Here is a 22,026-nt window from a genome sequence, read left to right on the forward strand (position 1 = left end):
ATATATATTTGGCATAAGTTTTCAGACTATTTTGTGAAAATAGTGATTATTTTTAATAACAATCACAGTAATATGGTCAATACAGCTACCAGGAATGAGAAAAGAATGCTTATGAAGTGCAATTACATAAGATCAAGTTAAAGTATCTCTATTCTCATTGTGCTTGGACTTTAAAACATCATGGGAAAGGCCCTTGCTGAGCAAGAAATTACTCACTAAATTCCAAGGTTAATAATTAAAAGCTTCACAAGGAAGGGCATCCATTCAGTTTCACTTTAGGCTACAATCCTAGGCTGTGCTTACACTATTCAAGGTAAAGAAAAGTTAGCCACTCACATAACCTTTCAAAAATCAGAATCTAGCAGCTAACAGAAAAAAAAAATATTTTTCTTCTAAATCACAACATTGCTATTTGCTAGGTAAATTAAAGAATCGTGTATAGTTAGTACTTTGTTAAAATGTAAAACTAACTACAAGGATTAACAGGGAGATTTTCCGTGGCACAGAGTCATCGGTGAAATGTATGCTTTTGCTTTTGAAAGACTCCCTCTTAAGTGACAAATATTCCCAAATGTGGTCAAATGCTTTGCCTTTTCCCCACCAGCACTGCACTTTTTGGGCTTAATGTTTTCTATAACATTCAGAGTAATGTTCAACACTGGCAGGCATGCAATTTTCAGGGAAAGGGGAAAAAATGGAAAAAAAGAAAATGGTCCTATTATTACACTGTACTGCAGTATGATTATAACATCGCTGTGCATATATCTCCACTGAAATTGAATTGCCAGCAGAAGCAGTAGGACCTTCATGACTAGCTGTATAATCTGGCCTATAGTCAAGCTGCCAACTTCTGTATTAATTCACAATTCTCTCGCTGCACAAAATCATATATAAACAGTTATTATCCTGTTTGTCTGTACTGGCAATAAGGAACACATCCAGAAGTTAAAAAGAAGGTAATAACATTTTCATGTTCTAAAGCACTTACCAGGGTCTGATTCTGCATTTCCATATCAGCTTTTGTGTTGCTGTTTTTCTTGTGGTTTCCTTGAGAGCTGATAGAGTTGCTGTGAAGAGAGGAGCCCTGGGAGCTGCCCTTCGACACGCTCCTGTAGGAAACATTATTTGATCCACTTTCTGTCTGCTGAGCTGCTTTCTTATCAACTCTGCAGGTAGAGAGTGATTCCTCTGATAAATTACATTGCCCTTCTTCAATCACTCTACTTTTCCATTCCTTTAATGTTTAAAGTAACCTCTCCATATCTTTCTGTCTCTAGACCTTTGAGTGATAAATGTTTCTAACTAGCCTTGATCAAATCTGTCACTTGCAATTTCAGGTAGTATATCAATTTAGTCTTTCACATGTAATGATTTATTTTATATTTGTGACTGCTGTGGGGCAAACGTGAAAACACAGTATAGCAATTGCTAAGTTCTTCTGTGACCAAAGGTTATGGTAGCTAGAAATGTAACTAATTCTGACTACTTTCCAAACATGTTTACTGGTTAGAATACATGGAAATGGAATACATTAACACATGTACCTAAGTATCCTCTATATTTACAGATCAACTGCCTACATTCTTGATTTCAGGAATCATTTCTTATTTCTATCAACTTGGATGTAACTTTCCATTCTTTAATTTCAAACACCATTGGTTTGGTTAACAAAAAAAAAAACATCAACAGAATTATCATCTCATTATTAATGCTTTTTTCCTTTAAAAACAAAAGTCCTGATGGTTTACAAACTGATTGCTCCCATGCATTCTTAGTCTAAGAGGAACATACATTGAACTTAGCATTTGAGGATGCCGGTAAAGTTACAGTGCACAACAAAACATCCCATACCTGTTTAAAAGCTCTTTCATAAAACTGTCTTTTGGTGAGTATGCAGCTGAGGTGGAACCTCTGACTTGTTCACACCCAATCTGGCAGGACGTGTTTTGTGATGGTTTCAAAATTTTACTCTCCATGGTATCATCTAAAATGTCACTGTTGCCTGTTTTCCTGTTAATTTCATTTTCCATTTCACAGCGTTGTTCAGTTTGCTTTTTTTCCTTTCTTCTCTCTAATTTTGCCTGCTTAATTCCAAATCCTGAAACTTTTGCTTCTTTTTTTTCTACCTTTGTTTTAGGAACATCAGGTTTCCTGCTGCTTAGTGCTGGGAGCTTACTCTTTCGAAAGCCAAACCAATTAGCTATAGAGGGCCCGGTCTTTTGTTTAGTCTCCACAGTGGGAGATTTGTTTTGTTCCTGACCCTTCTGGACATTTTCTTGGATGCATAACATGACCTTCTCCTCTATTGTAGGCTGTAGAGCAGGTGAACTAAAAACATCAGTAACCTCAGAGGCTTCCGCTAACTTTAAAGACATCTGGTGTCTTTGTGATTTCGTTGCGTCCAGTTTATGAGGACACTTTATTCCATCCAAGCTTTGAAATGATGAAATCTGTTTGGAAGATGCAGTAGCTGATGCTTCTAACTCCAATTCTGCAGGCAAAATACTTTTTTTATTTAGAGCTTCATGTTTTAAATTTTCACTGTTTTTCTCACTCTGGACAGATGGACTGCGTGTATCTTTTTGAGAAAATGCTTTGTTTCCATCATATTTTGAAGTGCTGTGAAACAAGTCTACTTTTGGAGGTGATCTGAATGGCAGTTTGCTTGGGCTTCCATGCTGGCTATTGCAATTACTCTTATTTCCAAAAGAACCTTGTCTAGAGTACGAATTTTCTGTGGTTTTTGAAGCATTTGAAGGAGTCTCTTGTGTCACTGCTGACCCAGGAATGGCCTTGATTTGAAGTCCTTCCATGGCTGAGTTCTGCCTTGTTAGAGAATTTCCTCTGTCAGAAGTATTTGTAATAATCTGAGTCCGTTGTTTTCCAAGACCTTCTGTAACAAGAGCAGATGGCTTTTCCCCTGTATGAATGCTAAAACTCTGACTACGAGCTTTTGCTCCATTCATGCCCAGAGCTGGTTTCAAGTGTGACTTGTTGCTAGAAGAAGCAGATCTCTTAACTAATTTGCTTTCTAATCCATCTACTCTGTCTACCACCAAGCTGCAGTTTTCATGTGGCTGAGGTGATGCTGTATCCATACTAAGTCCCACAGTAAAATTATCTTTTATATCGGTATCAGACTTGGAGTCTTTTAATTCAGCATCCATTGCACCTCTGGTGGTTAGACATTCATTTTGCTTGTACTTACTTGAACTCACATTGCTTTTGGAAGCTGCATTTATACTGTCTTTTTCCTGCTTCCCTGGGACAGTAGAGCTCTTTCGGAGAAGTTGAGGAGATTTGACAAATAATTTCAGTCCTACAGGGAGACGGGTTTTCATTCCTTTCTCATTAGAGTTTTGCGTAGCATTTGCAGTGTCACTACCATGAAAGGATGACAATGGGGAATTGTTTACCTGAGATAGTAAGGGCTCACCTGTGCTTGTGGCGTGACATTGAGGAGTTGCAGGGAGAATGTTTGGCATCATTTGAGGCTGATCAACCCCACTGTCACTGGAAATATCTTTTTTGCTGGAATATGCTTCCTGTGAAGAAGTTGTTTCCAATGACGGACAGCCCAGGGGAAAGGACCTGTCTGTTTGAAAATTTGTGTTCAGGAGCTCACGATTCCTGTGGAGACCTGGCTGATTAGGGTTTTTTGGGCAGACTTGCTTTGTGAAAACTTTGGAAAGTCCTTGGCATGCACTATGGGGTTGCTGAGATACACATTTATTTTGCATAATTGCTTCTGCATTTTCCTGAAGATAAGATAACTCAATTTTGGCCCCAGAAGATACAGCTTTTGCTTGCAGTTCATGACTAGATTGATTATGAAAGCCGGAGTTCACAGCTCCTTTTAATGGTGATGATTTCAGTATATTTTTTGCTGTCTCACTGGGACCAGCTCCTCCTAACTTTACAGCTACAGGTGATGAATGAGCATAATCAGGCCGAATCAACAGGGATGTTGACCTGCCCGGAGGAAGGGGTGGGGATGGCGATCGGGCTTCTACAGTTGCTAAATCGCAATGGAAGTCTCTGGTTGGAGGTTCTCCGTAGTCACTGGGCTCTATAAGGTGCTGAGGCAACAGTGGTGATGCTGGGCTCTGACTCTTTGGACACTTTGTCCCATTGCCCCTGCCTGGACGCTTTGAGCTGGGCAGGAGGTGGGCAGGGGCCTTTGGAACCTGCAAGTCTACTTTTGAGTCAAAATTATGAGGTGGACTTTGGGCCTTTTTGAATCTGGAAAGCTTTACAGGTGGCAGAGCAGGTGATTTTTCAAGGGTTGCATGGCTCACTGACATAGCTACAGGTGTCTCATGGCTTTCCATCATCATAGTTTTTTGTGGAGAAAATTTCCCTCTGCTGGGTATTTTAGTCAAGTTTGGCTTTTGATTGATTCCTGCGTGAACAGTGAAGCTTGAATTGGCCTTGTATGATACATCATTCACTGGCTTCACTATTTTTTGTCGTTGAGCATTTTGCAATATTACTCTTCCACAGTGTGAAGCTTCACTGCGGGTCAGGGGGACAACTGTATTTTTATTACCTGTATTATCTTCAAGAGTGTTCTTGGTTTTATCTTCAGATCCTTCTAAAGCGGTGTAGTTTCTAGCATTGCTTCCTGCCTGCAAATTAGTTATTCCCTGAGGTATAAGTTCAGTATATTCAGCACTGGACCTAGTTTGTGGCTGGTTGATTGAAATTTCATTTCTTGTTACAGTGACAACTCCAGTTTGATGAGAGCTGAATTCAATAGGCTCACCATCCTCGGCATCAAATATTACGGTAATGCACTCTTCAGAAGAGGTCTTTTTTACGACCTTTTGTTGTTTAATGAAATTACATGTCTTTGGCCTAATATCTAACTGAGCAGATATCTGTTTTTCCTCTTTGTCAGTAAACTGAGAATTCTCTGTGACTACGAGCACGTCAGAGTTCTTTGTGTACTTCTCAGAAAAAGGACTTGATAATAGATCTGATGGACTCTTCTCATCACTGCTTTCTATACGCAATTCATCCAAGACTTCATTGTCATCAGTATCTGAAAGCTGAAAATTAAGGTCCTTCCAGCCCGTATTAGCATGGCTTTGATCTAACTGTAACTCAGGCAGCTTTGCTCTGGTGCACAGTTTTACTTCTGCCTGAAATCCACTGACAAAACTGGTTAATTTTTCAGGTCTTTCCTTTGAATTAAAATATGAACTTCTTTCTGGCAAATGTTTCTTATTAGGGTCCCAGTCAAAGAGACTGTCAGAAACACTATGAGTTAATTTGTTACAATAGATCCTGCAGTCTTTGCTTGGTACTTCCTGCAGCAATAATAAGGATGAAGAATCATCATCTGCATCATCATGTGAATCCGAATCGTAAGAGAAAGTTTTGTTATGTTCAATGCAAATACTTCCCATCTCCATTGGCTTACAATGAGCCTGTTCATTATGGCTGCCACATTTAACACCAGGGGAATATATTCCTTCATTGGAGTTCATGCAGTCTTTGTAACCCCATTTTGATATTACTGAAGGTGATTCAAGTAATATTTTTTGCTTCTGTAATTTCTTCAGCCCTTCTAGGATATGGTTTTCCTTGATACGAGTTGGAGGTAGATCATCTGCAGGACTTGAGAGGTTGCTTGGGAGTGAAGAACCAATGCTTATTCTTTTATCCCAGCTCACGGATGACTGTCAAAACAAAATAGAACTCACATATTACTCACAAGTGCCGTTAATAAAAACGTTACTGTTTTATTAAAGAGATTTAGGAGTGCATAGGGCATTACGTTTCATCCATTGCTATTAATAGCAATGTTCTTTTTTAATACAGGATTTCATACTGGTGTGAAAGCTGCAGTGGATTTAAAACCTGTAGGAAGAACAATATGAATGGCAGGATTAAGATAAAGAAGGAGAAGAACAATTTGGATTGTGAAAAGACAGAATAAATGTCAGAATAAATGAGGAAACTGTGAGCAAATTGGAGTGATAAAGGAATTGTTAAAAAAAATAAATGAGGGAGAGTGAGAGGAGGGAAACGGCAGGGAGAGAACTCCTGAGTTTAGTGACAACTGTTTTAAATACAAAAGAAGGAAGAAAATGAAAAAAATAATAATCTGAAAGGCAGCTTAAGCTAACGAATGAAGCAAATTAATTTCATTTACCCTTTTGCTGCATGTCTTCCCATCATTCCAAGTGTAGGAGGAACCACTGGAATATTCACTGCAAGCACTTGAGAGGGAGAGTTCACTGCTACTGCAGCTGCTCCGGGGATATAGGCGGCTAGGACCTGTCGTATTTAATTGACTCTGGCATTTCAAGACAGGTATACTGGATTTCAGGTTCTGCTGGCATTCCTAAAACATGAGAAGAAATAGAAATATCTTATGGCTGGAAAAAGATCATTTAACTTCCCCCTGATTAAGAAGGACAAAGAAAAGCAAGTAAGCTACTTACACCTTCCTATTATGCCATTAGTGTCTGGTGATTTTCATACAGAGAACTAAGTTAAAAATTGCTAATATTTTCATTTGTCAGGGGAAAAAGCCACAATCCTCCATGTTTTTTCCTTTATTCTTGAACAAGTATTGTGCTCTTCTTTTGCTAAAGATTATTCTGAGTCTATTTGAATTATGCTTTGTACATAAGCAGCATGCTCCAGTAAGATACAGAAAACAAAGTTATAAGAATACAAGTACATCTTGACAACTGCATTATAGCCCTGGAATGTAACAGATGAGGCTGTACACCCTAGACAAGGTAAATTAATTTAGTATCCCAAGCAGAATGTCCACTGAGAATGGAATCTCTCCATTACAGTCTAATTTTGGTTTCCTATCTAGTTCAAAGCTTTGTCTAAGAAACTCTCTGACGTAGGACAATCCATCTTTGTGTCACTTGCAGACAGCTGAAGCCTCTTGCTTATGCAATTTATTGACACTTTATGGCTGCCTTTAGTACTTGTGTAGTTATCGCCCCTCTCCAAATGCAATTTCAGCTGACTGTGACTAAGTGCCAGCTTTGAGGAAGAGAGTAATGAAGAGCAGATAGCACTTTAGGTAAAATATTAAACCTCCGTAGGAGTATCTAGGATTACTTTAATTTGTTTCCAAACTAATACTCTTGTGCCTAACAACGTTAGAGCTTCTTTAACGTTAAGTGCCTGCACCATCCTGTTAGGCAATTCTCCAGTTTCCTTACCAAATCTGACATCTTTTTAATTACCAGTAACACCAGAAAGAATGACACAACTCTATTTCATAAAACTTTGGTTTGAATTTCATTAAGGCAGAGTATGATTGTGCAACCTCAAATATTTATTGCTTTTTGAACACAGATATAGGTTCCAAGTAATTTTGCATAGTGAAAAATTTACCTTTATATTCAGGAAGTCATAAGAAATCTGAAGTTATAGGATCCACAAAACAAATATCAAAACTGTACATGCAACAGACGCAGCTGCTTCATGCAAATCTCTGGAAAAACGTTCAGTTTGTACTCACTTCTCATACACTAGCATGTTTATTGGACTTCTGCTCATTTCTTTCACTTATTCCTCCACAACCTCCCATTCATTATTACTAGGGCTGAACTGCTTTTGGTTAAATGGGAGAGCAGAATTTTTACTGCTGAGGAGTTCATCAGTACAGCTGTTCATTGCTCAGCTGACATAATAATGTTCTGTTTTTGACAAACGTAACTACAGGGCAAATCATTATTCTATGTCACAGGCCAAACTTATGAATGGGAAAATCATTTAGAGGTAGCAAGAGCACATTTCACCTCTGGGAGTTATTGGCACATGTTCTCCTAGAAAGTCAAATGGATGCAGGAGGAATAGCCTTTAAATCTGTGAACTCGGGGAGGAATACGTTTCAGCATCAGAGGCAGGATGATGCCTTTGTTTTTAGCTCTGAAACAGACTTTTTGCTTTGTGGAGACAAATTACACTTTATTTCTGACATCGTGGTTCCCATGGGAGACCCTCTCATCAGCTGCCACAGCCATGACGGCGTCGTTCCCTGTAAGGTTGACTGAACAGAGGCCAATGGCAGCATATGCCCGCTCTGGCTATTTCAGTGCCTTTCAGCTGTGGCACTGGAAAAAGATGTCATGTCAAATTTCTGCCCTTTATACTAAGCTATGTCCCAGCCATCATAGTGTTGAAGGGAAGGATGCCTGGATAATCCTTTCCTATAAGAATATCCTGTAAGAGAAAAGAAGAGATCGGAGCACAGCGAAAAGTACTGCCTTCCCTTCCTATCACCTTGGCTAGTGTGTGGGCCTGTCCATCCCCTCACTTCAGTTTCCTTTGCACCAAAAGAGAAGAAAGGTCCTGTAGTTTTAACAATATGAAAAGAGGATATACAAGCGAAGCAAAAGAACAGTATATTACTGTAATCATCTTTACTGTTGAAGAGATAAGAAAACGTGCAAAAAACATCAAGCCATTAGAGATTCCGAGTTAGGGTGTCTACCCAACATCTAGATTGCATTCAGATTACTAAAAAGGACTGGAATATTCTCTGGCAATTTGCCTTTATTCTCTAAGTTCTCTCAGAAAGTACTTTAAATTGTATGTTTATGATGCATTAATTAAATACATTTAACATGTATATGGGTTTATTAACTGACATGGTGAAATGTTAATTTTTTGTAATCATGACTTTTAAATCATTACCTTTAACAAAATTGGAGTACAAAGGCCCAAATGTAATATTACAATTTAAATACCTAATTTTTGCTAGACATCACAGAGAACTGAATCAGACTGTAAAAGAGACAAAACTATATACTTAGAAAAACCTAACCTGAAGGCTTAATTACATATCATACAAAGGGTTGTTAGCACTTTTGTGAACCTTTGAAACAATGCCTTTTCATTATAATACGTACTACAAAGGAGATTACATTTTTGTTGACGCTACTACACTTCGAGATCAAAGGCACACACAGGTTCAATGTTCTGTTCTTGTCCTCTTTATTCCTCTCTATCTTCATGTGACTTTTGTTTTTTAAGCTACTTTTCTCTTTGACAATGAAACATGAAAGCCACACTGGCTAAGATTTTGCCAAATAAGCACAAAGCTAACTCTATCTGGAAAAAAAAAAAAAAAAGCAGAGCCCATGAATTTTTAAAAGTTCATACATAATATATCATAAAAGTGGATGAATAATATGGTGTATGGGCTTTAATAAAAAGCTCCTTGACCATTTCTCAGAGATTCTGAGATGTAATCAATACCCAGAAAGGTATCTTGGGGACACTGCTAAGATTTATGCTTTTTTGCACAGAGTGACACTATCTGCTTACTATATCAACCGAGGACACAATATTGAATTTCAGAGAACAGAAGGAAGAAGAAGTATTGTTATCTGCCTCAACAGTGTTTCAATTCAGAGATCGGCTTTATGCCTCATCCCTGACATCAGACTTCAGAGGCGAAAAGGAAGGTGCCGAACGAGGAATACAAGGACAGCACAAAAACTCACGTGGATCTGAGCATCAGCAGTTCGCGATTGCATCAAGCTTCTGTTTCTTTCTACTTCTGAAAGCAAATCCCCAGACGAGAGGTCTAAGATGCGTGAATGGAGTTTCTGGGTGGTGGGGAGGTTAGAAGGGAATGAGCAAAGCATAAGCATTTGTCAAGTATGCAACAGATCAGCATTTTTAAAATTCCAAACTCTGTGGTTAAATTTCAAGGGAAATGAAGACCCCAAGTTAAAAGAGGATTTGTTCTAATTCGAAGTGTTGCTGTTCATGCTTGTTTTGTTCCAGATGTCCTGTCTGAAGAACAGGTTGTTCTTCATCTAAAACAAACCATACTTTTTCTTCCAGTCTCTGTTTTGCAACTTATCATTATTTAATATGCAACAATGACAAATGAACATGAGTTCCACCACTATCCATAGAGTTTGACAGGTTTCAGGGAAAAAGCATAAAAATGAACTACAAAATTAACATTTATAAATCAATCAACATGTTAATGTTGTTTTATTTACGAGCTGCTACACCTTGAATGAATGATTGCAAAAGTGACCCAATTTTTAAACAGCATTGATCTGCTGAAGGCCTCCCTTGCACACATTTTAACTCAAAGTCATTAATGTCATCTGTTAGGAACAATTAATGTGAATAGAAAATAATTGCATCAGGGAACTAGGGACTCAGAGGATTTTGTGCATTAATATTCAGATGCTGTTCGATTATATACACTGTTCTTTCCTTCGGTTTTGCTTGGAAGAACGACTAAGCTGGTGCCACTTCCTCCATATTCACCTGTATACCAATTACTAAGGCTTTCAAGTGTGCATTAAACCTGATTTGTTTTAATTGCAGTTTCAATAAAATCCATGATTTATGTGAATGCCTTGGCCAATGACTTTACCAGAAGAAATACCTGCAGTCTTGTCAGTCACTGGACCAACATATCATGGAACAGGCAGTATGGATCCTATTCACAGTCCACCAAGATCAATGAAAAAGGACTTTAAAAGAAAAAAAAAAAAAACCTACCCCAAAACACCTTCCACCTGGAGGAATCAGCAGCACAGCCCCTGCCCTGGCATGGCTCCAGGTGCCCTTCCTTGCAAAGGATGTAAACCAGGGGGGAGACTTTTCGAGGCTGCATGCGTGGCCCTTCACTCTGCCCATCCAAAAAACTTGGTGAAAGAGGGAAGGAGAACCTGTACCCACTGAAGTCCTTCCTCACGGCACAGAAGTAACAATGACAAGGCAGCTCTTTGCAGGGCCCCGAAACATCAGTAACGTGGTACCTTACCCTGCCTGCTCTCCTGGTACCCTCTGCAGAAATTCATCTGTTGGAAGCCAAACAGGCAGAGCCACAGGGCCACTGCTACAGCCTCTGGATCTGCGTGCCGTGCTTCAGGTGCATTTCAGATATGCTAGCAAATCCTTTTTTTTCTAACCAGTAATTAGTAATTTGGGAATCATTTCTCAAGAGTTACATATTCATACAGGTTTTATGTGCTGGCTCTTCAGGAGGTGCTGTCCTGCTGCAGATTATGGCAAATAGCTTCAGTGATCAATGCTCTGTAGAATCGTATTTTGTCCAACATATTGTTGAGTAGATTAAAATGCTACAGGCACTCAGTATCCAATATACATTTTATTATAATATTAAGTACATCCAGGCTATGTGTTTTTTAACACCAGGGATGCCTATTCCCTAGTTATTCAGTGTGTACCCTTTAAAACGTTATTAGAGTTACCGTTGGGTGTTTGCTCAAGATTTAAGCTCCAGGTAAAATGCCTTCCCAAGCTCACAGATTTACTGACTTAGTACACGTGTTATTCTTGACAATAATTCCAAGTGCATCGTTGAACCACCAGAAAATTCCACTATTTTCTGAAACAGGAGAACCTGATGTTATGAACAAGTGTTGTGCTTGCACTTGGCAGAGGAATCACTTTCTCCGATGAAATCAGCCATCTGATTTTCGCTTCCAGAGATTTTTAGTGCGAGTTACTATAGCCAGATCTGTGCATTAGAACTGATGACAGTGGACATCTGAGATGGATGAACATTTATACCTGAGCATCTATTTTCCCCAAAGTATTCTAGAAATAGTGCTATAGGAGTTTTACAGTTGTAAAATTGTCTTCCCATTTTTCCAGCAAAGCATTTGAAGTAGCTCATTACTTAAATGGGGACATGTATGCATCTCAGTAAGGGGAACAAAATACACCCTACAATGTCATCCAGTGGGACTTAGTGCGCTGCTGTTATTGTCTACGTCAGACTTGAGAGCAGAGGTCAGCCTGCTTGGATCTAATACCTCTGAATAGGCAGAAAAAACAAACATTTCTGGCCTGAGAGCTGGCTGGTGAAAAGACACAGCCCAGCAGAGCACGCTGCAAACAGCCTGGGGCTGCGGGGCTTCGACCACACCGGCTCCATCACCGGGCAGGCCGGGCTGTGCACGTTTCATGCTACGTTTCAGTGGTCTTTGCCAGCATTCAGCTCTCTGACTCTATAATAACAAAGGTGAACCAGCAGACTGAAACACAGGAAAATGCTTTCGAGATGTGCAATGTGATTATATTTCTGCATCAAATGAAAGACCGTCACGTTGGAAATATCCCCCCCATGCATATGCAAAGACACCAACAGACACGCGGCCAGCACAATGACTAGCATTAACAAACAGCAGAGCACAGTTTGAGATCATTAATTAAATACATTCGCACAGCACTGAAGCAAGTCATCCAATTACAGAAGAAAAATGATAAGAAAATTGTTTTTCTTTCAATTATTTGTTTTTCTTCCTTCTCCATTTTCCAAATCAAAAATAGGAAAAACTCTATTTGTTAAAAAAATCTCATTAATGATCCATTTAAAATCAAGTAGCAGATTGTGCTAACTATGTAACTTGATGCTGATTTCTTCTCAGATAAGCAAAATGTACCGTGTCCTTTGTAGTTATTTTCGGATGGTCACATACCCAGATCAAGGAGTCACTGCTGCTTTGAAAACCACACAATGGGAAAATCACTGTTGATGCTATCGCAGTGCAGTGCAACAGAAGGCTGACCACAGCACAGACTGCCTTTCACAGAAAAGACCACATCAGTTTAAACGAATATTTAAATACAAACCAAAGAGTTATAACTATAAATTCACTTCATCTGCCCCATTTGGGGTGCATTGAGGTAGTTGGTGGCCTACGGGGATAAGGGGAAACTGGGCAGTATTTGTGCATGGGACGTCTCGGCCCCTCTGAAAACAGGAAAGCATCAGGAGCACTGGACTGCAGAACCGAAAACCTTTACGGAAGTGAACACGGCATGGGCTGGACCCATTTGCTCAGAAATTGCCCTGTGCTGAGTACTGCTGGGGCAGGTGCAGACAAAAAGGCTCCCAGCATCGTGGCTGGGCTGCAGCCATGTCTCTGGAGCTGGTGGGGAGGCACAGGCCAGGCAGAGTGGAAGGGGCATCTCTGCGGCTGCCTGTGAGCAGTGGCAGAAAAGCTCCACCTTCGACTGCAAGATCGTGGTTTCCCAGGCTTTATTGCCATGGGCTGTCTCCCGGCTTGCTTGTGTTTTCAGCCAAGGTGGAGCAATATGGCTCAAAGTCAAGAATAAGTCCCGCAACCCACATAAAAAATAAAAACAAAGTAATTGATAATTTAGGTGGAAACCTATTATATCAAGTGCAATAGGAAATACAATTATCTGGCAGCAGATAACCAATCCATCAGACAGAAGGCCAGCCCCCCTCCCCACAGCGACATCCTTATTAAGGCTTTCTAGGAAGATAAAAGAAGGCTCCAGCCTCCTGGCATGAGGCAGTATTACAGGGAGACTCCACAGTGCCTTGTGACTGGATCTGTACAGAATATCTATCAGTTCCCATCTCCTTTTTAAAATGTCTAATGGCCTGCAGCATTGCCAGAACAATTTTCAATGAATTATGCCAAACTGTGTATGACTCTCCAATATCGGATGAGTTAATTGCTATTAAATCAATTGGCTTTGTTTTTCTCACATGAGCCAAAGCCCATCATTCACAAGAAAGAAATTCTCGAGGTTCTGAGAGAGACATTTTCATCCCGGTGCTCCGAGCCAGAGCTGCAAATGTTTGTTTGGTGCATCCCCTCACCTCTGCTGCTATCCGGGGCATCACAACCCTGAAAAGGCAAACTCTGGACTTCTCTCCCATATAGAGCAGCTGCTGCAACAGGACTGGCAGGGAATACCTTTCTGCAGCCTTCACGCCACCCATTTTTAATACTTCTCTGCACAAAGATTCCTCTCAAATCCACAGGCAGCAACACACCAGGTTCTACCCCAGCTGTACTAAATAAGCAAGCCTTAGTAACTCTACCAAAAACATGCAAAAATTTCAACACGAGAAGAGTGCTGATACAGCTGTGACAGAGGCTCAAGAACTCTCGCTAGGTGACTTTGTCACTCCTGATCCCTTGCTCATCTTTAACTGCTACATCCATCCAAAGCAGAGCCCAGTGATGAATTAATCCCACCTAGGATGAGATTTAGTTTCAAAGGTCTTACAGAAATAGCACTCCATACTGAATCTCCATTGCACCCTGGAAGATAGCAGACCAAATATATATCTGTGATTAGGTATGCAATTCACTTAATACCAGTTTATGCAGAAATAACATCTGTCTTGAAACTGAATGCTGATTTTTTCAGTCCCTAAGTGCATTTTCGTCCCTAGATGCACTGCAGAGGGATTCAAATGGAGAGAGAATAACTTTCACCTATTCCGTCAGAGGTTAGCTAGATTAAGAACACACACTATTCAAAGCATGAAGCGTGAACTTCTCATACACTAGATACTCTGAAATAAAGGAGAATGTTAAGTGTATGGAAAAATAATAAAATGAAGTTCAACTTCTGAAAGCAGAAATAGATTTTGCCTTTAGACAAATCAGAGACTGCGATATACGTGCTGCTGGCATATGGTAAATCTGCTTTTTAAAGTGAGCAGAACAAGTTGTTGTCAACAGAAAACAGCCAACTATGAAGCAAAAGTGAATGCCATATAAAGGTGCTTCCATTGTATTTAATTCTAATAATCACTAACATGGGAAATACACTTGAAATCCTACGCTGTGTGCATGCAGCAATGCCTGACGTTTCATCGTATGTAACTGATGCAATGAAAATAAAATGATAAATATTTCAACTCTCAGAAGTTATATATTTAATAGAAAATTCAGAATTATGTCTCACTTTCCTACTGCTCACTTCCTATAAACAGAACATTTCACAGTTTATAATGGCAATAGCAGTTGGCATACTGAGCACTTTACATGAGTAAATCAGCTTGGTTAAGAACTTGCCTTCATCCTTCCAGCTGTCTATTGAATATGAAGACAGGCAGCTTCCTAGCAGAGTTCTTGTGCATCATTTATACCACCTCATACTCCTTTTTATACCTGTATCCTTTAGGTTAATTTCAAGGACATTTCACTGTGGAAATATCCATGCTTTTTTCCTTCTAATTCCCTAATAATCTGCTTTGCAATCATTTACCCTAACAGCATGACATTACCTCTGACTGTTTCTCTCTGACAAATATTTTAGACTAAAATGAAGTCCAGCATTATGGTGCTTCAGCTGAAGAATTCAGGGTGTCTTTAAGAAGCGTTTATGTCCTCTTTTACCACTTTTCAGGAGTGCCTTTACATCAAATAAGGTCCCCTATTCACAATTGTGTTCTTGTATTTCTTCACAGAAATAGGCAGTTAATAAAACGAATTTTTCCACCCGTTCTGAAAATAAAACACAGCCTTATCTTATAAGTTGCACAGAATAGTGCAATGCAATACAAACCATATAAGGGTATGCTTTTCTATATTTTTAACAAGTGCTAGAAAGAGACCAAGTTTTATAGGACTACGTGAGAGTATTTTGACACAAATACTTAGACTCGTATTTTCACTTGTACCTATAGCAAAAGTGACCAACCAATCTGTACCTGTGCATTTCCTCAAGCAACAAAATACTGCACCAACAAGCACCCAGGAAAAAGAAAAGGGCAAGGTATGGGTGAAGCACAGGAGCAACGAGAGGTTCGCCATAGCTCTGCTCTGGCCTGTTGTGCTGCTGCAGAGCATCCCCTGGAGAAAGTGAATATAGCTCCGCAGTATGGGCAATGGGAGCTAGTCACAGGAGACGGCTGGGAGAACACGCACCGTGCAGCCAACTTGTCAGGGAGCTCCCTTCTCCAGCCAAACCTTGTACAGGACTGGGGCTAAACGTGGAGTGGGAAACTAACAGCCTCTGTCTGTTCCAAATGCTCCTCCCTGCCCCAAATTATTCTACGCTCATCACTTCTTAGACATCAAGAAGCTGTCAATACACAAGTTTGCCTCTGCACCGGCAGGCACGCACAACTTCTCATCGTAAAGCTAACGCATCACACAAAACTCTTTTTACTCTTTCCTTGTTGTTAAAGGCTCCATTTCTAATAGATCAGGCACTCAGCAAAGGTACTTGATATTTGGCAAAAGCACACAACATGAAACATTATACAGCTCTGTCTGGAATAGACAAAGCAACTCAGAAGTCTTACACCCCGTGGTAATTAGCACCACCAAATACGCTGGCTTTCACACTTGATACTCCGTTCTGTTTTAATGTCTGTCTGATGGATTACCTGAAATTCATTGCCCTGTACGATGCTGCTAGGGTTCTCAGCTCCTGTACTGGGGGAGACCTGCCACTACAGCTGGTTGGATTTATTTTTGGTGGGAGGAGAGGGTTAATCCACAGCGAGTGAACCCCAGGATAACTCTCAGAGTGCTTGGAGCAAGCAGCGAGAGACTGGTATTTATTGGCCTTATTTATTGGCTGTGTAAAATACAGGAAACAGAATCACAAACTTACAGTATTGCCCAGCGTTAACAGGGGAAAGAGTTATAGAAAATATGAATATTAAAGGATCAACTATAAAACACATTTCAGTAAGCAAAAGCATTTCTTGGTACAAAAAAGGCAGCCTCCAGTTATTCTAGAAATTTCACGTCAAGCAGATTTGAATTTTCTATTAATCTAATAAAAATATTTCCATGCAAGTTCTGATTTGATTTTTGCCATTTGTTTTTGTTGTCTCCCCTACTACTAGGTGGACATTGCTAAAAAACTTGATGTCTGGGGATACAGCAGATGCTAGACTTTAAATTCATACCCAGTATAACAGCAGTTTGTCAGTTTTGCTGGCAAATCCTCCAGGCAAGTTCACTGAGACTTAACTGACAACGTCCAAGACAAAGTACACGGGTATGATATTACAAACATTTGTATAGAAGATTAGGGTGCTAAAACTACATCGGAAAATCCTGTTAACAAGGCAAATCCAGCACAAAAAAAAAAAACCAAAGGCTTCACTTGCATCTACTTCAAGTTTTCCAGGCTTGCTGCTCTCTGTTATTACCAAACCATTCAGAGAGAGAAAAAACCAGTCAATTAGATTCCAAAGTAAGGAACTCAGAAGGTTGAAAACTTATATCCTAGGGTATAAATTGGGAGGTATTAAGCAGACATTTGATGCATAAACATAAATAACATAATCTCTCTGAATTCTTCACAGAGTTGGCAATACTATTGTAAGCCTAAAATTACTCCTCTTCCAAATCCCTTAGTTTCATTAATTTTCATAAACTGTTTTAAATAAAAGTTACATTGAAAGACACAAAGTAATCCTCCCTGATCCTAGTTTTGTTTTTATAACTCTATCAGTGTTCTCAAGCTCTGAGACTCCAATGTGTTTTTAATAGCACTACAGTAGGAGCCTGTAAATATTGCAGTAATAATAAAAGGAGCTAATTTAATTTCTTAGGAAAATGTACGTATAAAGTTCCCTGTGGTTTGTAATTACTGTAAAGTCAACAGTTTACATCAATGACCTGGTAATCAGCTACTCAGAATGTAAACAATTAATGAAATAAATGTTTTCAACAAGCTTTCTCATGGAAGACTCCTTGGAGTATGGTAAAACAGCAGTTTTGCAAGTATAGCATTGTAGAAGAGTCAGGCCTCTTATTAAGTTTATATTTTCACTTTTTCTCATTAATTTGGTACAGAGCAGTACATGCTTTTTGTAAATACCTTTCTATTGATCTGATAGCAATCCATATGTTAATTCCACTTTGCTAAATGGATGCCAGCCTCATGCTGGTGCTATGAATTATAGGAACATCCGAGCATGGAGGCAGAAATCTGCACGTTCTGACGCCTTCCCTTCCTGCATTGCTCACAAACAACACCAGTTTTCCTTCACATCTCAGCGTGGTCAAAATCAGTCTAGAAAACAGCTTTATACTAAACTTCTGTGACAAGGAAGAACAATGCCATTAATCTTTTATGGCATGCCTTTCACATGCTATCTATGCTTTAACAGTGAAAAGGTGGAGTGTTATTATTTCACTGTATTTAAGAAATGCTTTAACATGAAAGTACAGATGGAAGTTGTTGACGGTTTAGTGTCACTTAGACAATTGCAATTGCGTTATCAATAATAATCTGATTAAATTACTCACTAATTTCAACATGCTGCTAAATTGATACTGATCACTGATATTATGACAGCCGGAGATATTCCTGGTAGCACAAAATAATTTTGGTCTTCGAATTTGTGATTCTTACAGTTTAAAACTCATTTTCACATTCACTTTCTGACTATGCCCCAAAATCATCTAAAGGAATTAGGCAGACCTCAATACGATCTTGTTATTGACATTTATGTTGATCGATGTTGGCTCTTACAGAATTGGAATCTACAGATCAATTCCCTTATTAGATTCGTTCTCAGTGCTGCCATGATCATTTTATCACAGAAGCTGCTGCTATCAAATGCTGCTTTATCACTTTATAATAGGATACGCTGAAGCTTTCCTCTGGCGTATAGTTGGAAATGAAAACTGTCTGAGCTCTAAGAATTGTTTGAACTCTAAGAATTGTTTTCACAGATTTTCAAAATTATCCTTATTAACAGCATATGTCTATTTTTAAAAGCTATTTTAAACTCAATTTACCTAACTAGTAAAAATTTTCCCCACGAGAAAATACCAGTTCTCAGGGTGGTAAAAAAAATAAAATAAAAAAGGTTAACACTGGACACTGCCCTGGATTTATTAATCACCTTCTTTCTGTTGACTCTAAGAACAAAGAGATGTTAGACAAAAATGAGTGTAAGAATGTAGATATGATAGAAGAAACAACATGGTTTCAGGAATGGCATTATGTGAACACAAACACATGTACGAGCACTCAAAAGCACACAGAACAAAAATATACTCGAGGTTTGTTGCAGAGGTTTTTATCTGGTTTTGAAAATATGGAGGGCAATGGTATTTTTGTAAGAATGGTGTTACAGCCCCTGTTGAGAGAGGAGTTCATCACATTAATTTAAATCTACAATAAAATAAATTAGCTTTTTTATTGCCAGGTTGAACTACGGGGCTATGATTGTTATGTATTGCTACAATCTAAGTCTTAATGGCATTTTAGCCCTGTGGTGGTCAAACAGAAACCATTTCAAACCTTCTAAAGGCTATTAAAACATGTGCAGATGTCTGGAAAATTAATACTATTATCTAACTCTAACCTTTTGCCTGTAGGAGGAAAAGGCGAGAGAAGGCTCGGGGAAGATGTTTTAGATCAATACATGGCAACAGAGGAGGGTGAACGCTGCTTCACATGGAAGTTCATTGGCTGTGAACAGGTGATTCAAGCGAGCAGATTCATCCTTATTTGGTTTGCACTGAAATCATTCATTTACTCAGAAAAAATAATTTAAGAGAGATGAGCATCATTTTTACAGTCCTTCCTCACTGCTGTTTCTCAAGGTCCAGCAAGCTAGACATTGGAAAGGTTCATTCATTTAAATGACAGGAGCACGAATTTGTCAAGGTTAATGTTGAACATGTCGCATTTTCCTTGCTTCAAAATTACGCGTTTGAAAGGTTTCTCCATCCCTCCACCCTTTCTTTTTTTTTTTTTTTTGGTGAAACTGTTGAAATGCCAGCTGGACTGAAAAGAGTGTAAAAGTGGTAGGAGGATTTAAGGAAATAATGTTATTGTTAGTTTAAGGCTTTTACATACATATTTTCTCTCCAACACTAATGCATTGTTTTCGGCTCTGGCAGAATAATTTCAAATAAGGAGAGCCTTTTTACAGTGGTTTTCTTGGATGCCTGGATACAAGGTACTTATGGAAATGGAAAATAAAAACCATCAGCCATTGCTCCTGGGCCAAACTGCTCCTGCGAGTACAGTGCCCTCTAAGTGTTGTGCAGGACCTGGACCAGCCCTGCAAGTGCCAAGCCCTGGCACATGATGACATTAAAGAGAGTCCCTGTCCCACCCTGCTGCCAGAATGTCCCCGGAGGCAGCCTGCCCCAGGCTCGAAGCAGCCATGAACTTTACCTCTACCACGGGAAAGCTGAGAGCTGCAGACCCCTTCGGCAGCTGTATGTGTTCGGAAGAAGCGGTGCCAACTTTTGATTAGGAATCTGTGACCTTGTGAATTGATCATTATTTCCCCGTAGATAAAAGCAGAGCTTAGGAGGTATTATATAGGAATTTCAAAAAGGGTCAGCCCCCGGTTCAGCACCAGATAAGGAGCCAGATTTTTAAGAAAGCTCAGCGAAATGCCTGAATACTTGAAAGTCTAGGCCTGTGTACGCGAAGGACCTAAAGACCTAAATTAAAGGTTAATTCCATTTGTTATTCCCCCATGAACTGGTAAAGACTGGTAGCAGAGCTGAGTACCCATATGTCTAATTATTGTCAAGAACCTCCTAAGGACCATTTAGTGGAATGAATTTAAGCAAACCTCTAAAATACAATGCTAATGTCTGATTCATGTTCACACTCACATTGTCTATAATCCATAATAACTTTACCTAGACATATACTTATCTACAGAACAGGAAGAGGATGCAATGCTTATTTAGAGAAAAAAAAGGGGGGGGGCGGACTAAGAGTAAGTAAAAGGAAACTTAAAAACATTAGATGAAGTATATCTGCTTTTAAAATATGACTGACTATATAAATTTAGAATCAAAACACTACAAAATGAAGTAATTCATCTCAGAAGGTGTATACCAAAAGAAGGGACTGAAAAGTGGTATCTGTTTGAGTTTTTAAAGCACTGATATTAATTCCAGATGTCATTACTTTGACACTCTGGTTTTCATACTTTTAACCCAGTAAGATGGAGTTTAATTCATAATGTTCAAGATGCCCTTGTAATGCATACAGGACACAGACAAATCACTGCTCCTCCCTGCATCCAGACATCTGTTAGTGACTAATGAAACAGGGCTTGCTCACATCCAGGCAGAAATGAGCAGGAATGCCATCTAAAAATGCTAAAAATACAGTAAGACTCAAGTTTGTCAATATCACATTATTAAAGATTTAATGACAAAGGTAACTTTTCCTTTTAGCTTGCCCTTATCAAGAGATACCCAGATGGTAATACAAGAGTTAAGGCACTAATGGACTCTTCAGTTTCACTGAGCATCTATGTGCTGATTTTATCTTGCAATACAGTATTTCACATTCTCAGCGAAGTCAACAGAGACGTTGTCAATAGAGTCACAGCCTCTGGATGAGGATCTGAATCTTACCAGTATCCAAACCATCATTAAAGAAGATAGGTCATTTGGGAAACAAAGGAGAGCATTAGTAAAATTCAATACTAAAAGATGGGGTTGATTCAGTAGGTGTTTTATGATTCATTATGAATAACATTTCATTTTAATTACCAACCCTTTCTTCCATGCACAGTATACATAAAAGTACACAAAACATACAGAGTACATGCCAGGGAAATGATTTCTTTTCATAACAGATGGCAACAGAAAATACTTATTGAGTAATTTTATGTGCTAAAAACCACTTAGCATGGTGTTGGATTCATCTGATTGAATGCGTAATTTAAAATTACTAGCAAATTACACTGACCTGATATAATCTGAAATGCTTAAATGTTACCAAGTAGAGCACTTACTGGCACACTACTTTTTAAGTAAAGGAGACATAGTTCCACATTGATTCATGTCCTTAAACTCTGCCACTATGCTTAAACAGTAACAGAAACACAGTTATGACTGAAGTACACTTTAAATGAAATTCCACACATATTAAGTGTAGTAAAATTACAAATGAAATTAATCATTTACTTATTGTTATTTATTTCATATATGCATACTTTTGAGTAGTTGTCCTTCATTTAAGTTTCAAAGTCTTTTAGGAAAACAAACTACACACTTAGCTCCACTAGAGCAATAGGAGAAACATGACACGTCTGTAATAATAATGGTTATGCTTTTATACTGCCTTAGAATTTCAATAGATTTCCACTTTGCCACAGGAATAAGGCCTCAAAATCTTTGAATCATTTAATTTTATGCATTCTTTTGGTAATTCATTTGGGAGTTATGGAGTGTGAAATATGCACCATGATGAAACAACAATTATCTAGCACACCTGTTGTTTATCCACATAGTATTTAAGAAGGGCCTGCAG

General features: G+C 39.0%; 1 protein-coding gene across 38 annotated transcripts in view; it reads right to left on the bottom strand.

Annotated features, from left to right (window-relative positions):
• The window catches only part of NCKAP5 (NCK associated protein 5), a 440,024-nt gene that overhangs the window by 55,941 nt on the left and 362,057 nt on the right, over positions 1–22,026 (bottom strand). For 34 of the 38 annotated variants that reach the window (XM_080599361.1, XM_080599367.1, XM_080599364.1 and 31 more), the window contains 4 exons: positions 9,489–9,593; positions 6,161–6,352; positions 1,852–5,684; positions 989–1,166 (listed from right to left, as the gene is read on the bottom strand). In XM_080599361.1, coding sequence (XP_080455487.1) covers positions 989–1,166; positions 1,852–5,684; positions 6,161–6,352; positions 9,489–9,593 — 4,308 coding nt within the window. The remainder of the gene's footprint in view (positions 1–988; positions 1,167–1,851; positions 5,685–6,160; positions 6,353–9,488; positions 9,594–22,026) is intronic. The other 4 variants (XM_080599372.1, XM_080599387.1, XM_080599375.1 and 1 more) reach the window with 2 other exon arrangements.

This window comes from Anser brachyrhynchus (assembly GCF_964034855.1).
Source record: "Anser brachyrhynchus genome assembly, chromosome: 7".
NCBI lineage: Eukaryota > Metazoa > Chordata > Aves > Anseriformes > Anatidae > Anser > Anser brachyrhynchus.